Below are 14387 nucleotides of genomic sequence, written 5' to 3'. Positions count from 1 at the left end.
TTACAGTCGCTTCAGGTTACAGACTCCGCTAACCCAGAAATAGTACCTCGGGTTAAGAACTTTACCTCAGGATGAGAACAGAAATCGTGCAGCGGCAGCGGGAGGCCCCATTAGCTAAAGCGGTACCTCAGGTTAAGAACGGACCTCCAGAACGAATTAATTTCTTAACCCGAGGTAACACTGTAGTAGCAATACAGTGTTGTTCCAGCTGCTCTTCAGGGCCATTACAGCTGGGAGAGAACTGGGATAGCACCCTGTTGCTGCTTCTGGTTGGGGAAAGGGCACTGGAGGCTGTGGAGAGAGGTCTGGGCTGGGAGGAAATGGTGGGAGGGGGTGAGGAAGCAGAGAGGGCTGTAACCCACCCATTTTCAAGACTGCTTTAGTCTCACTCAAAGAGAGGGAGTGACGGTTCCATAGCCCCAGTGGGATAGGGAAGTGCCTACAGTGTAGTGATGGTAGCAATGCTTAAGCATGTATTTTTAGTTAGAATTAGTTTGATGTGGAATTGAAATGGAAATCGCACATAAAATTTTACGTAGCACAATATTAATTAGCAATGTCCTTCCCTGTGGCCAAGATCCTTCCATAATCTTTACTCCATTCAGCAAAAGGTGCCTGGATATTTCAAATAAAAGTTCATAATCTGAAGGTTTAGCATGCACGCCCCCATTGATCCTGGCTGGAGGCTTACAGAATCATTTCTCTTTGAATAGTTTCTTTCTGAATTGCTCTGTGTCCGTTTATTTACACAGGACATCTTTAATTTCTGCTCTTTAAAAACTGTAGAGATGTTTCACTACCAAGAGGGGGAGGGGAAAGGAAATCAGCCCTCCCCTGTAGGAAAAGGAACTGATACAGGGCAATTCAGAGAAGCTATTCAAAGGAATTAAGTCACTGATTCTGCCCCCCCCCCTTGCTGGTCAATACGAAGTAACTGAAGGACTGAACCCTGCAAATGGAGTTTAAACCAAAGTCACAAGCCTTAATACCACTTTGCCTTTCATTATAAAATTGCATTTCAGTATTAAATATTGCTGCAAATCAAGTCTGGGGGGGAAACACGGGGAGTGCAGAAAACATGGAAAGGGAAAGGCTACAGTTTTGGAATTATGTCGTCTTGATGCTCTTTGAAACAAGAATGAATAAAGCATGGCAAATCCAGAAGTAAGGGCTACTTCCAGAAGAAGTACTCCAGCTTACACTTGCTGGGAGAGTGTAGAATAGCATGAGGTGTTAATGGTAGGAATGCCTGCTGTTGCTGATCCAGAAGGGAGGTTGCACTTCGAGAGATGGAACTAGGCTGTGTTTCCTTAAACTAAGTGGGTCGAGTTTCAGAATACCCAACATAAGGTTTTTTTTCCCCCTCAGATGTCCCGGCCAAGCACACATCCATTGCTTCTACCAAGCTGGTGTTTTCAGGGCCAAAAACCATCTACCAACAAGTCCTGCAGAACTCCCGCAACACCGTCGCTCCCTGGGCAGCCACAGAGATGGTTTCAGAAGGGATGGGTCCCTACCCCATGAAACTGGGGCTGGGCAGCAAACCCGCTTTGAGTTTTGGGGTGCCCCTCGCCATGAGGCCTTTGAGTGCATCTCCGGACATGATCCACGCTCAGCAAAGGCTGGAACAAACCAACTCATCCTTGGCATCCACGCTTGAAGCGGCAGAAAAGAAAATCAACGCAGAGGAGGCAGACAGGTGAGGCATTGCTTGGATGTGAAGAGAGGGCAGGCAGGGTGCCTGTCCTGAACAGAGCATCCTTCAGGGTCTTTATCCAAAGTGCAGAATACAAAGGCCCCTCTTCTTTATGAAGAAGGCACATGCATATTTCAGATACATCTGCCTTGGTCCAGCTAGGGACCACGTGCAAGCAGACTTCCATACATATTGCCCTAGTTGGGTGAAGACTTGCCTATGCAAATGGGTGTTGTCATTCCTCTAAAGCTCCACCAACTCTCCCACCCAAACAGCAGTGAAATGAAATGAGCTCAGGTGCAACACTGGGCCACAATGACCTCTCCCATCTGGAGGATGTCGTTTTTCCAGAGAGAGACAAAAGTTTTGCCCTGAACTTCTTCAGGCAGCTATTCTGCAGGCTTGGAGAAACTGCAGTTTCCCTTGTCATAGGTGTCCTCACTTCAGGTGCTGGGGGCATATAAAACAGGAAGAATATAGGCGGCAATTGGGCTTATATTGGGAATGGTGCTGGGGGGTGGGGGTGGGTGAAAGCCTTTAAAAATAGTAACCAGTACAGTGGTACCTCCGGTTGCGCACAGGATCGGTTCCGGAGCTCCAGTCAGATCCCGAGGAATTCGCAACCGGAGGTGCCTGTTCTGCGCACGTGCGCAGCTTGGTAGAGCGCTTCTGCGCATGCATGCATGGCAAAACCCAGAAAAAATACTTCTGGCTTTGCCGTGTGCGTAACCCAAAGGATACGCAACCAGAGGTGTGCATATCCAGAGGTACCACTGTACCTTGTATTGCACCAGGAAATAGCTGTCTCAGAATGGGATGGATTATGTTCCTGCTTCCTGGCCTTTACCAAGAGACAGGCAGGCATTAGCAAGCCATATGGGTGGCAGGGAAAGGGCGGGGAGATGGGACTGCTCAGAGTGTGCAGGAAATGGCCCTCCAAGCAAAGAGAGGGCTTGGAAGAAGGCTTCAGATCTGGTGAGGGAGGAGGTGTCAGTTCTTGCCTGAAACCTTGCACCCAAAACGAACCAATTCTCCTGTCTTTGTCCCCCCAGCAACTATGGGACAGCACACTCGGCCAAGAACATCCTCGAAGACATCAGCAACATGTTTGATGACCTTGCAGAGCAGCTGGATGCCATGTTGGACTGAGGACGGGCTTCCTTCTCATGATGATGATGATGCAGGTTCATCCTTCTACCCTACCATTTATGAGACGTGGACAGCTTGGGGAGAAATCCCACGACTACTCATCGGCCTCTCCTTCCAGGCACTTTACCATCTTTTCCTGATTTCTTGTGAGTGCTAACTTCCAGCCTGAGGCAACTGCACTCCAAGACCATTTCTTGGACAAATATCTTGGGGCAAGAGCGCGTGAACACACATCAACTTGGTGTTTCCATCAGAGGGCACCAGATGCTTGCCAGGCCTCTAAACAGTGACCACCCACATCAGCACTGAAGCTACAAAGAAGGGCTGGTTGAATGCCTGCAACGTTGAACCACAAGGGAGGCAGACCAATGCAGGAGGCTACTGAGAGCTTCCCTTGGACCCTGGCCTCCTTCCCACGTAATACCACAGACATCTACACTTCTTGCAAAGAGCAGCCCATTCCCTACTCCTGCGTCTTGTCATTTCAAATGATGCCAACAATGTGTCAGCTTCCCTAGGGCAGTGACATCCGCAAAGGGGCCGAGTGCTCAATGCGGCCAAGTCGACAAAAGGGAACAGGATTGGTAAGCCTGGCAACTTCCAGAGCAAGACAGGGCCTTGCTGCTTTTCCCAACGTTGTCAGCAGAGGAAGGACCGTGTAATCCGAGTGGATTTAAATCCCGCACGTTGCCCCATCTTTGCCTCGACCTCCAAAAGCAGCTGGCACAGCCTGTGGCTCCCAGAAAAGTAAAATAAGCTCAAGGGCGACACACTTTTCAGGGGAACTGAAAACTACTTGACCTTCTTTCCCAAATACCTCAGGTCTCATTCATCGCATGAGCCGGGTGGGTTGGTGGAGAGATAAAATAGTCTTCCATTTTTCTTTCTTTCAGTAGAATCTGGGAGGAAAACACTGATTGGTGGGGTGGCTTACAGTGCCTGGCACCCTCCAGTGGCAAAAATAATACAAGAGAGCCTGAACATGCTCTCCATTGTAGCATAAAAAGTGACTTTTCCTAGTTGCAAATACTCTTCCCTATTCTTTTTCCAGCAGGGAACGAAGCACGTAGATCTTAAAATAGAAATTAAAGCAGACAGCATTTGGGCTATAAGATGAAACTGCCTTTCCAAAGACCATTCCTTGTAACTCATCTCCCTGTCCAAAGTGAGCCCATCCCTCCCAACAACTGAGTGCAGCAGACAAAGGGCCCAGTTGCAACCCCACGGCATGCCGCTTCCTTCCTCCCTAGGGACAGTTCCACTCTGATGAGGGGGCTCTTACGTAGCACCTTTGTAAATATGCCCAAGGTGGTGCCAATCAGGCAGCCTACAGAAGGAAGAGAAGGGAAAAGAAAAGTGTAGCAATTGCTGCTTACATGCTGCAGGCAGATTAGAACTCGTCAGTGACTGCTATGGCAGAGAGACTGTAGCTGAGCAGTACAGCACATGCAGAAAGGTCCGGTCTCCAGCATTTCCAGGTAAGGCTGGCAAAAACTGAAGCCTTGGAGAGCCACTGCCAGTGTTACTGAGCTAGATGGACCAAGGGGTCAGACCCTGTAGAAGGCAGCTTCCCAAGAGAGTTTTATTTTAAGTCCAAAATGAAGATGACCATGTATATCACAGACTTAAAACTTCTGCCAGTTTTACCATGTATTGAGGCAGACAGGGCAACTCAGCAGTTTTAAAGTGAAGGCAACAGATCCTCTGGGCATCACGGGGGAAAGGGCACTGCTGGAGGAGCCAGGATGTGCATCGCTTTTGATTTCTTAGTAGTGAATCATGAAGTGGCAAGCATTGAGCCACTTGCAAGGAAGTGAAATCCAAATGGCGAAGGGAAAAAAGCGAGAGGCTACAATGGAGCCTATTAATGTGTCTTGGCCATAGATGTAGTTTCTCTTTATTTTTTTGACTCTCTTTTTATCCATAGTGTCAAGTGGATTAGTCATCCTCTGGTTGATGACTAGTGCTAAAAAATATTTTTTTAAAGAATTGCTGCAACCAGTGGCACTTTATAAAAAGGTTCATTAAGCCTTTTTGAAAAGAGGTTTGGATTTCACAGTAGTTGATTTGGGATGCATCCTTTCCCCCAACTGTTGATAAAACTGTAATTTTTTAAAAGAAATGTATATATTTTTTAAATGTGGATTTGTTGTATATTTACTAACCAGAGTGCTGTTGTATTTTAGAGTTGCGGGTGGAACCACATTACTGTCTGAGCCACTAGGGGGCAGTAAAATGCTGTTCTTTGTGATCACTAATGACAAAAATTCATTCCCCCTTCCCTTTTTGTCCAAAATGCTTATTTTTTAAGAGCTAGTTCTTTATTTTAAATATATTGTATGCTGTGTAAATTATGTATGGATGCAGTTGTGTCTAACCAGCCTTGGCCCCACCTGCTCTATGTAGCAGGAACTGGCTTGGGAAATTAGTCCAGGCAAAACACCAGCCAGGCAGTTTTTAAATCATCTAGTCTGTTTGTGTTAATCATGAATTCTTGTTTTAAACTAACATAAACAGCAACTTTATGGTATTAAACACTGGGAATCGTTTTCCCTTTTGACAGATGTACTTGGCTTCCTGAGTCTCCTCTTTTCGATCAGTCAGATGCATTGTGTATCAAGTAGAGCTGTCACATCCTCAGGAAAAAGAAGTCATTTCGGACACCACCAAATATCAATGCTCAATGAATATTTTGTACTCCAGTATGGCTACCTTTGACCGAACTGCGGGAGGCAGTGGAAGGCAGGAGTGCCTGGCGTGCTCTGATCCATGGGGTCACGAAGAGTTGGACACGACTAAATGACTAAACAACAACATGGCTACCTAAGTTCAAAAATATGAGCATGCCTTAAGTGTGCAAAACTTGATGTGTGCCACTTCAAATATTCAAAAGGAGCCATAAGGAAAAAACTGGGTACCTACTTTCCAGTATTTTAAAGAAAGATAAAATAACCCTTCATATCAGCTAAGGTGTATGTACACAATGCTTAAAGTAAAAATCAGCCATAACAGGTCCAGCCTGCATATCATCCAAACAAATTAAGATTAATAAATGAAGGTTTAATGTGAATGTGCAATTTGCTACTGCACAATGCAAAGGTCTCACTCTGTTCCTGTGGCACTGCAGATGAAACAAGCCAGAGCTTGGCTTGTTGTGATTCTCCGAACCTGAGCTCATGGTTTGTTTTCCCAACCAAATCATGAGCAGCAAGCCAGGAACAAACACTGATTACTGTTCATGCTTTGCTTGGGTAGAGGAATAAACCACAACCCTGGGTGTGGATGTCCACAGCACAACAGGATCACTCTGACCTTTGAGGCACACCACATGCTCACGTTAAAGCTTTGTTTGCTCTTAGCTATGGTTTAATGTGTGAACCAGACCAATGTCTGCAGCTGGCAAAGACATAAGTAATATAAGCCACAGTACTAGAACCTCCATCACTTCCATTAGCAAAGCATATTGATTGCTCGAACCCATTTTGCCTCGTCTATCTCTCCATCTCAGCATGTAACTTCTTGTCAGCTAGAAGGAGGAAGCAGTATTTGATCAAGAAAACTCTGGGGGCTTGGACTGATTTTACCAAAGAACAAAGATGTCACACAAACTCAAACCAGTTAGCAGATATTTCCCAGTACAGTCACAAAATCATGGAGATAGAGATATCATAGCTTAGCAGTTGGCAGTGCAAACCTATACATGTCTGCCCCGAAGTAGGCCCCACTGAGTTCAATAGGAGTTACTCCCAGCTAAGTATGCATAGGATTACAGCCAGTGTGGAAGAGATAAGCCAAAAAGCATCTGATTCAAATCTCACCACACTGATGAAGTCTATAATAGGTGGCCTTAGACTAGCTGTAAGAATTCTGGTCTACTTGACAAGACTGTTATAAGGATTCCTGAGATAGCACACATTACAAAGCAGACATGCCAATCCTCTCAAAAATTTACTGTATCAAAGACAATCATTTATTGTCATTCATATCAGGTGCTCTTTGTTCCTTTTTGTACAATTTACAAGTTTTCATACAAATCTATTTTTTTTTACATACATCCCCAGAAAAGTTTAAATATAAAATATACACCATTTAAAAACAGTTGGATGGGTGAAACTCCTTCCTAAAGCCATACGCCTCACACCTTTCTGACGCCTTGGCTGGACGAGGAGGAAGAGGGGGTGGCCGGAGGGGTGGGGGAGGCAGCAAGGCAACATGGACTTTCAAGAGAAAGCCATTGAAAAGGCTCATTATCTGACTCCAGTGGAGTACAATTGAGGAGGGGAAAGAGTGCATGAAGTGCAGGGAGGGGAATCTTTTTCAGCGTGATCAACCACCACAGACAAAAGTCTACAGAAAGTGCCTTGTCTAGCAGGGAAACTGCCCGAGACAGTTTATCAGGTGTAAAGCTTTAAAATCACTTAAGGAAAAAATATTGCGGCAAACAGCTTTTAGGCATCAAGGACTCCCAATTGGTTCAGAACGAGGGAAGGATGAAGGCAGTTGCTTAAATGCAGCTACCCAAGTGTCTGTCACCCAAAGCAAATCAGTCCAGTTTCCAAATACAAAATCTGCACAAACCACCCACAACTTAGCCTGGGACCAGAGACCCAAAACTGGCACATGCCAAGCACCGCTGGCCTCAAGCTAGGGGTGCAAATCCTGACCCACTGAAGCCATTGCCAATTCTGAAACTAGTAGAGGATTGTTGCTGGTTAGTACCGAGGTGAAACACAGCCCATTCCCCAAAGCTCTTTGCCCGTGGGGAGCAATACAATACATCATCACGCCAAGTGAGAAGGCAGCAAACCTTGAGCTACGTGGGAACAGCAATGATGAAAGTGGGAGGGAGAATGTGTTTTTAACAGTTTCTAAACAATAGCCGCTTTTTAAAATATGAACATAGGATATTGGCCGATTTCCCAGTCACAGCCAGCTGGAGTCAGCATACATGCCACAGCTTTTGAGAACTTTGCCATGTGCAGGGGGGCTTAAAGGAACATCCTCTGACCTTAACCACACCGACCTTTTCCAGTTTGATGCCCTCCAGCTGTTTTGGAATGTGTCTTCTACCAGCCCAAGCCAGCATGGCCAAAATGTCTGCAGCTAATGGGAGTTGTCACCTAAAACATCTGGAGGGCACCAGGCTGGGGAAGGCTGTACTACAAGCTTCTTAAAATCCTCCAGGTATCACTTTTCTCCTTCCATCACCACTACCTCCAGCCAGGCCTAAACCTATGATTTTTTTCTTTTCTAATCTAGCAAAGTAAAATGTCGTTTTGTCTGCTGTGGAAGGATAAAAGTATCCCTCCCGCCAAAAGGTTGATTTGCCCTTGTTTCCTTAAGAAGGCTTGGCAAGTTTCTAACTACCATGCTAGGGTGGGTCAGTGCTTTTAAACAACTCTAGGACGAGGTTAATTGGATTGCCTAGGCCAAAACCCTACCAGGTAGAGCAGATCCCCCATGGAGCCCTGAATACTCAACAGCCCGTCCACAGTAGCCCAAAATACCTACTCCCAAACAACACATGCCCTGTTATCTAAGTGATTGGTCTTGCAGAGAAGGCAGCTGTCCCTGGTGTTGTCCATAAATAGAGCAGAGGTTGGCCAACAGAGGTAGTTCTGATTTCTTCCCGCCAAAAGCAACAGCCTGAGTTTATCCACCACAACTAAAATTGGCAGGCAAGAGAGAGGGTGGATTGAGGACGATGCAGATTCCCAGCACTGCGTGGTGAATCCACCCAGACTTAATTCCCTGTGTTTAGGGAAACAGACCATGGGATAGTATGCTATATGTCTCCAAGTTAACCAGCCAGGCTCGAGCAGCGATGCCCCAAAACAGTGGAGCAAGCACAAAATGCAACCAAGATCCCAAGTCTAGCCCATGGATATGAGAGAGGAACTATGCTCAGCCTCATCTGCCATCCTCCATTCAAAGCAGCCAAGAGGCGGTTTGTAGACACAGCACTTTTTCAATGAGGAAAAAGTGAAAGATCAAGCAATCCGTCAATCCAGACTCAGATCTGGCCCACACGCCTTTGTATTCTGTGCCCATGCAAGCACACAAAACCACATGACCTCTCAGACCTCGGTCACTCACAAGGTTTATCAAACAGTGAGTAGGTGTACAAGAAAAACACACAAACCCAGCCCTTTCAGTATTAAGCACTAAAAGACAGCCTCCTTATGGAACGTGGCCAGGGCTGAGGTATATCCACAATATCCCATCGCTAAAAGGATGCTCTCATGACGGTGGCAAAGGGTCTGGCCTATTAACTCTGTTATTACATACTTTACATCCCAGAGGTATTTAACTGGAGAAGGGCTGCCTTTGTACTCATAGCAGCAAACCTCCCTGGCATCCTGCCCCTCTGCTTCATCTTCCACAAGAGGGCAGCCTCCAGGCGAAGGGCTGTTCTGTGGGTCACAGGGACTGCAGCTGGGGGTGGGTACTTCTGCAGGGCCAGCTAGCAAGCCAGCTGCTCCTATTCCCTCCTGGGTGGGTGCAGCGCTTATACCCAAAATGCCCTAGGGCAAGCAGCATCGCAACAAATGAACAGATGAGATCGACAGGGAAGTCGGGGGCGGGGGCAAGAAGGACAAAGAAAAATAACCTAGTCAAATTATGAACGGCAGGGGGTGGGGAGTGTCAAATGAGAATTCCTTGCTCTTCAATCCAAGGTGTCAATCTGCTGGATCCCAAGGAGCTCCAAGGGAAGGAGGTGTAAAAATAAATTTTAAAGAAGGAATAGCAGCAGTCCATGTCCCACCAACGCTTTCATGCCAGGCACTGAATCTTCACCAGCGTTCAAGATGTAGCTCTCCCCACTCTTAGGGGTTGGCCTCTTCTGATCCACACTGACCAGAGGGATTCACACATGAGGCTGGGTGCTTTTTTCCTTTCCTCTCTCAGCAAGGTGGCAAGGTTGTGTGAGAAGGGAACATGCAGCCCCTAGGCCTTCCAGGGCACGTCCTACTTGTGGGGATTAAAATGGAGAATTCATGCCCAGCTTGGTTTCAAACTGCAGCTTCTGCCTCTTCTGGTAACGTACACGAACCCTGGGAAGAGAGAGAGAATGAATGAATCATGGAATCAAAGAATTGTAGGGTTGGGACCACAAGGGTCATCTAGTTCAACCCCCTGCAATACAACTACACCTACTTTTAAGTTAGGAGTAGATCCCACCAATTTCAAAGGGGCTCAATCCCAATGGGGCTGCAGCCAAAGCATTTGGGGGGTGGAGACACCTATGGCTGCAGAATAAGAAACCTAGGCCTGTTCTCCCCTTCCCACCTTCATTTAAAAAATGCCTTAAAATGTTTCTTCTAGCTGCCAGCCTCATTTGCAACACAGCATGGGAAACGAGATCTACAAAATGAACCAACCTGCTTCTTTTTTTGTAAGATTTTAATCAGGTAAAGTCAGGTTGCAGAATGCTTTTTTTACCCAGTTTGGGCTCATTTGGGTGCCGATGTGATGACAGCTGTAAAACCGCTCTCTCTCTCCTCCCCCTCAAATAAATATCCTGCTAATTAAAAGACTCTCATGCTTCCAAGGAGAGCAGTGGGGCAGCATGCAGCCATTGCCTACAACGGTTAAGAACAGCGCCTCCGTGATCAGAGGGAATCTCCCATGGGCAAATGCCAAAGACAGACCAGAGGAGATGGCTACTGTGAGTATCCTGCCCTTGCTTGACCCAGCTACTGACATTTTATAGTGCCCCAAAACCATTTTGGGAGGCAGCCAGAAAAACAGGCAGTTCAATGCGTATTCCCCTGTTGCCAAGACAACAGCATATCAAGGGGACGGGTCAGAGAGATGTCAGGTAGCAATTTTATCCTTCCAGGAACCCTAATTTAGATACCAGGAAGTTTGCTGCACAGCACAGGAACAGTTAACTCAGCTGCGGAACAGGATGTCATCTATGACTTGCTCAGCTCCCATTGGCAGAGGGGCCCTGAAGGTGAAGGGGTTTCATCAGGGCCTTTGGATATTAAAATAAATGGAGAAAGGGAGGGTAGCAAACCCATAGAGCGTCGTCACCCCACACCTCAATTGTGGGTTTGCAGAGTCACTTGGTTCACTGTGTTGAAAATGGCATTGCTGGACTAGGGTGACCTTGTGATTTGACCCAGCAATGTCTGCCTTGTCCTTAGTGGCAGTCTTCCAACCTAGAGGATGTAGCTAAGAGATGCTTCAACACGACCCACTCACACAGCAAGCAGCATGGCTGCATTCATCTTTCACTGGCCTGTTATTACCCTGCAGGTGTGATGTGATCATAGATAGCACCTTGGAGGAGGAGGTGCAAGTATGGGGTTCTCTTGCTTATCATTCCGTCTTGGGGAGCAGGAGTGGTTCTCACATCAACTTCAAAATGTCAGCATGGCCTAAAAGCACCCAACAGCTGGTACAGCATAAGATAAGATAATTGTCAGCTGGGCAGTTCTGGTTCATATCTAACCTTGGCCATGAACTTGCTAGCTGGCCTTAGCCATGCCTCTCCCTCCCTCTCTCCAGCCCACTACGCTCCATCTGTAACATGGAAATAATATTGGCTGGCAGGCCAGCCTTACAAAGTTGTTGCAAGGATTATCAAGACCATGTCATGCAAAGCACTAGGAGAACTTTGGGAGCTTCTTATGGAGAGTGCTAAGCAAGACCTTGGGACGCGGGTGGCGCTGTGGGTTAAACCACACAGCCTAGGACTTGCCGTTCAGAAGGTTGGCGGTTTGAATCCCTGCGACAGGGTGAGTTCCCGTTGCTCAGTCCTTGCTCCTGCCAACCTAGCAGTTCGAAAGCACATCAAAGTGCAAGTAGATAAATAGGTACCACTCCGGCAGGAAGGTAAACAGCGTTTCCGTGCACTGCTCTGGTTTGCCAGAAGCGGCTTAGTCATGCTGGCCACATGACCCGGAAGCTGCACGCCGGCTCCCTTGGCCAGTAAAGCGAGATGAGCACCACAACCCCAGAGTCAGCCACGACTGGACCTAATGGTCAGGGGTCCCTTTACCTTTACCTTTAAGCAAGACCTCATGGCAAGGCTCCCTTACCTGATTTCATGGAGTTTGACAGTCTCATTGATGATCACAACAAGGATAAGAGAGAGCAAACCCAACAGCCAGGAGGCCATGGGAATGTCATCCATTTTGTAGGTCACTGGAGACTCGAGGTTCACCCAGAGCTTCAGGTCCAGGAGAGTCTGGATGACTTGGCCCAGCAGCCTGCCATTAAAAACAAAGCAAGACTTGGAAAAACATAGAAGGGGCACGTCCAGCCTTCTGTCCCAGGGCTCTCTCCTCCACTCTGCATCCTCTTCCACCAGCAACCAGAGTACAACCTGCCAATGGGGAAAGGATCTCCTAAGGTAGTGAACAGCCTCCACAGAAAACACAGCATCATGGGGACAGGCATACCCAAGTGGGCAGCATCTCCAAAGAGGTCGCTTTTCCTGGATGAACATTTTAGAAGTTTGGAGTGGGGTGATGACAGCCTCATGGCATAACAGCCAAGCCAGAGAGAGGGACGTGATGATATCCGAGGCTATGGGAAGGAAGAATTTGATGTCAAGAGCCAGAAAGACATAGCACTGCAGAAATGCACACAGAAGAAGAAAAAAGACTGATGCTTCAAGAGAAGAATGGACAGCAGAAGATGGAATAATTTGAGATAAAGACAGGGGGGAAGAGAGTCACCTAGAGGAATCAGAAAAGGATACTCACACAATGACAACTGTCAGAGTCCACCAGAAGTTAGTGAAGGGGCTTTTCTTCCACAGTGGTTTGGTACGATGGACGTGGGTGACAGAGATAAACACTGTAAAGAAATACCAACAGGTTTTTGTTTTTTTTAATGTGTGGACGTGCCAGAGATACAGAGGGCACAAATCCCCGAGAGTGTGGTGGTTTTTGAAGCTCGTCATCCAAGAAAGCCAATCACAAGGTAACCTTGCTGGGCTTTCAGCAAAAAGAAAAGAAGAAAGCAGCGATGTTTCCAAAACCCAGGATAGTCTACCATTGACTGGCAGCCCCGACTCCACACCCTCTCCATACAATTACCTAGCGCCCCTTCTGAAATCGTCCTGCCTGTTTTTATGCAGTTAAACAGCCAAGGGTTGGGGAAGACTAAGCCAACTGATCAAACTGGCCAGAGAGTCAAGATGTTTGGTTTTACATCTGCCTTCAGCTGGGACATCGATAAAACTCCTGACCCCCGCTGCATGCATGCCATGGCAAGCTGCAAGCCCCCCTCCACCCCTTCAGTACAGCAAGCAAGGAGGAATGGAAATCTCTTACCAGTATGTAAGACAATCATCCCAGCAGTGAACTTCTGGGCCAGAAGAAGGATGCTGGAAAATTTTCCAAACCAGTCGGGGGAGCTTTCTGCACTACTGAAAAAGCAAACGTAGGGGCGGTGGATCACGGTTCAAGGCATCAACAAACCCCATTTGAAGAGACTGGATTTCAGAGGGACTCGTGAGCTAGTCCTAAGATCCCGCGGGCTCTGTTAGTCACACAATGCAACCTCTTCCACTGGATTCCCAAGCCAAAAGTGGCCTTTCAAAAGGTATCTGGAATTATCTTAAATCGTTGTTGAATTGTTACCACCGAATTGTTCCCCCACCACACAGGCTTTCCCCAGCTGTATTTGTTGCTTTTGCATTTTAAACTGTTTTTAAATCACCTTGAGGTGGTGATTTATGGGGCGATTAATAAAACACAGAGTTGGTGTTTTAAGACTTCTTAATACTTCCATTGCTGTTTTCTTTTCGGCTTTGCCGTTTTAACTACTTTATATTGCTTTGTTTAATTTCTTTGTGACCTTTCTTGAATTTAGTGCGTGCGTGTGTGTGTGTGTAAAACACAGCCTTAGGTTTTTTTAAAGAAACTAAGTCTCTAGTCCTTATCAGCATAGGGAAACCTGAGAGTAGGGGCAACGTAGCACAAGCCTATATTCCATGCCTTTCCACTCTTCTAGACCCATCTTTGGAAAAGCTACTAGAAACAACAATCTGTCATGAATGCTTTAGTTGAGATCCCTGCATTGCAGGGGGTTGGACTAGATGGTCCTTGGGGGGTCCCCTTCCAACTTTATGATTCTATAAACAACATAGTCTACATAATCCAAACTGTGCCATCCACAAACGAAACCTTAAAAGAAGCTGTGCTAAAACCATCCCAACACACACTTCCTCTGGGTGGGAACTTCAGTGAGAGCTGGACCCTGAGCACCCGCTAACCTGTGCAGCATGATGGAGGAGCAGCCCGTGACATTCACATTGAAGGCAGAGGAGTTGAAGTTCGCACAGTAATCCTGCAGCATGTAGCCAAAGCAAACCAAGCAGGTGCAGATGGTGAGGCTGAATTTCAGCAGGAAGCAGAACAGGAAGTATTGCTGAGTCTGCAAGACATTGTCGGGAAGGCCAGAGTGACTTACAAGAATGGGAGGCCAGGTCTTCGGTGCCACGGCTCCTGCCCAAGCCTCAGGCTTACCAGCTGCAGTCTTGCGGAAGAGGGTCGGGTGAGCACACCGCCCCCGGGAGACT

General features: G+C 47.0%; 2 protein-coding genes across 11 annotated transcripts in view; one reads left to right on the top strand and one right to left on the bottom strand.

Annotated features, from left to right (window-relative positions):
- Positions 1–5413, top strand: part of CASKIN2 (CASK interacting protein 2) — a 99708-nt gene extending 94295 nt beyond the window's left edge. For all 5 annotated transcript variants that reach the window (XM_080993594.1, XM_080993593.1, XM_080993596.1 and 2 more), the window contains 2 exons: positions 1369–1699; positions 2749–5413. In XM_080993594.1, the coding sequence (XP_080849720.1) occupies positions 1369–1699; positions 2749–2845 (428 nt within the window). In that variant the 3' untranslated portion in view covers positions 2846–5413. The remainder of the gene's footprint in view (positions 1–1368; positions 1700–2748) is intronic.
- Positions 5414–6792: 1379 nt separating this feature from the next.
- Positions 6793–14387, bottom strand: part of TMEM94 (transmembrane protein 94) — a 70740-nt gene continuing 63145 nt past the window's right edge. For 5 of the 6 annotated variants that reach the window (XM_080993590.1, XM_080993592.1, XM_080993589.1 and 2 more), the window contains 5 exons: positions 14082–14242; positions 13138–13232; positions 12565–12658; positions 11896–12066; positions 6793–9900 (listed from right to left, as the gene is read on the bottom strand). In XM_080993590.1, coding sequence (XP_080849716.1) covers positions 9828–9900; positions 11896–12066; positions 12565–12658; positions 13138–13232; positions 14082–14242 — 594 coding nt within the window. In that variant the 3' untranslated portion in view covers positions 6793–9827. The remainder of the gene's footprint in view (positions 9901–11895; positions 12067–12564; positions 12659–13137; positions 13233–14081; positions 14243–14387) is intronic. The other variant, XM_080993588.1, reaches the window with a different exon arrangement.

The sequence above is a fragment of the Podarcis pityusensis genome, assembly GCF_964106645.2.
Source record: "Podarcis pityusensis genome assembly, chromosome: 2".
Lineage (NCBI taxonomy): Eukaryota > Metazoa > Chordata > Lepidosauria > Squamata > Lacertidae > Podarcis > Podarcis pityusensis.
Note: the sequence above shows the minus strand (reverse complement) of the source record. Positions and strands in the feature narration are given on the sequence as shown.